This window comes from Sinocyclocheilus grahami, unplaced genomic scaffold (assembly GCF_001515645.1).
Source record: "Sinocyclocheilus grahami isolate Dianchi unplaced genomic scaffold, SAMN03320097.WGS_v1.1 scaffold87.1, whole genome shotgun sequence".
Taxonomy (NCBI): domain Eukaryota; kingdom Metazoa; phylum Chordata; class Actinopteri; order Cypriniformes; family Cyprinidae; genus Sinocyclocheilus; species Sinocyclocheilus grahami.
This window is the reverse complement of record NW_015505266.1, coordinates 1,897,524-1,898,672: the sequence shown is the minus strand read 5'-3', so window position 1 is coordinate 1,898,672 and position 1,149 is coordinate 1,897,524. Positions and strand designations below refer to the sequence as shown.

The window sequence follows — 1,149 nt, the reverse complement described above, 5'->3', positions numbered from 1 at the left end:
GGGTGACCTTATTTTTTATATTATAGTCTACTATCATTTTTATATTTTATAAAAATAATTTGTAAACCACTCTCTAAATGTATTTTTTTTTTCTTAATGTTATTTTATTTTTTATTGTAATGAATTAATTTATTATATAAAATGTTATTTCGTTTATGTATGTCTTGAATTATTTTTTCAATGTGTATGTATGTATGTCATCATTTTGGTTAAATAATAATAATTTTTGGTTTTCAGTATTGACAAGTATTTCTGTGTTTGTTGTCTGTAGAGTTGGTTTTGTTGGAGCGTAAGTCCGCATCTGATGTACGGCTGATGCTGAAGACTATGCTGCCAGATTCTGAAAGGAGACAAGGTCTAATTCAAGAGCTCATTCAGTCCAACAGCCAACTAAAGTGAGTCTAGCTTTCATAAATTCGCAGTCAATATGCTTGAATATGCCTCTAATGTAATAGCGGTCTCCGAAAAATGGATATGATAATGTTTAGTACAATCAATTTCATGATCCCTGTGAAGGGTCATACTTCACCCCAAAATTATAAAAAAAAAATAATATAAAAATGAAAAGTTATATTTCGCATAAAGAATGTGAAGCCTATTTTAAGATTTTTTTGCTTTGTGATATTATTTTTTATGACAGTTAAACACATTTTCCCCTCAATTCACATTATTGAAATGCCTAACAAAACCTAGTTATCAGTAGTCTAAGTCTCATTATTGTTGGGCAATATTATAGTTTTTTTTAAATCATATTTAACAACAAAAAAAGTAGAAAAACAAATAATATTTACCATCATTTTGGTTATCAGCCATATTCATAAAGTAATTCAGATCATTCATAATTAAATAGTTACATGAAAAATATGTATTAATAAAATTTGAAAGATTTGTACATGATGGTTGTACTAAATAGCATTTTTGTTGATTTTAATTTTTAAAAGGTTATTTAAAGCATTCCCTGATCACATTTCACCCCAAAATCAAATGAAACACATATGATGATAAATAACATATTTCGTTTAAAGAAAATCTGGTATATTTTTGGAGCCATTACAAATGTTTGGACTGTGACATTGTTTTCATTACTGTAATGTAAAAAAAATGAGTGCTGTCAAACGATTAATCGCATCCAAAATAAAACTTTTTGTT

At 26.9% G+C, this 1,149-nt stretch overlaps 1 protein-coding gene across 1 annotated transcript in view; it reads left to right on the top strand.

Moving 5' to 3' along the window:
- Positions 1 to 322: 322 nt before the first annotated feature.
- Positions 323 to 1,149, top strand: part of LOC107587009 (centrosomal protein of 70 kDa-like) — a 7,790-nt gene continuing 6,963 nt past the window's right edge. Inside the window, exon 1 of the mRNA XM_016274604.1 lies at positions 323 to 395. Coding sequence (XP_016130090.1) covers positions 328 to 395 — 68 coding nt within the window. The 5' untranslated portion in view covers positions 323 to 327. The remainder of the gene's footprint in view (positions 396 to 1,149) is intronic.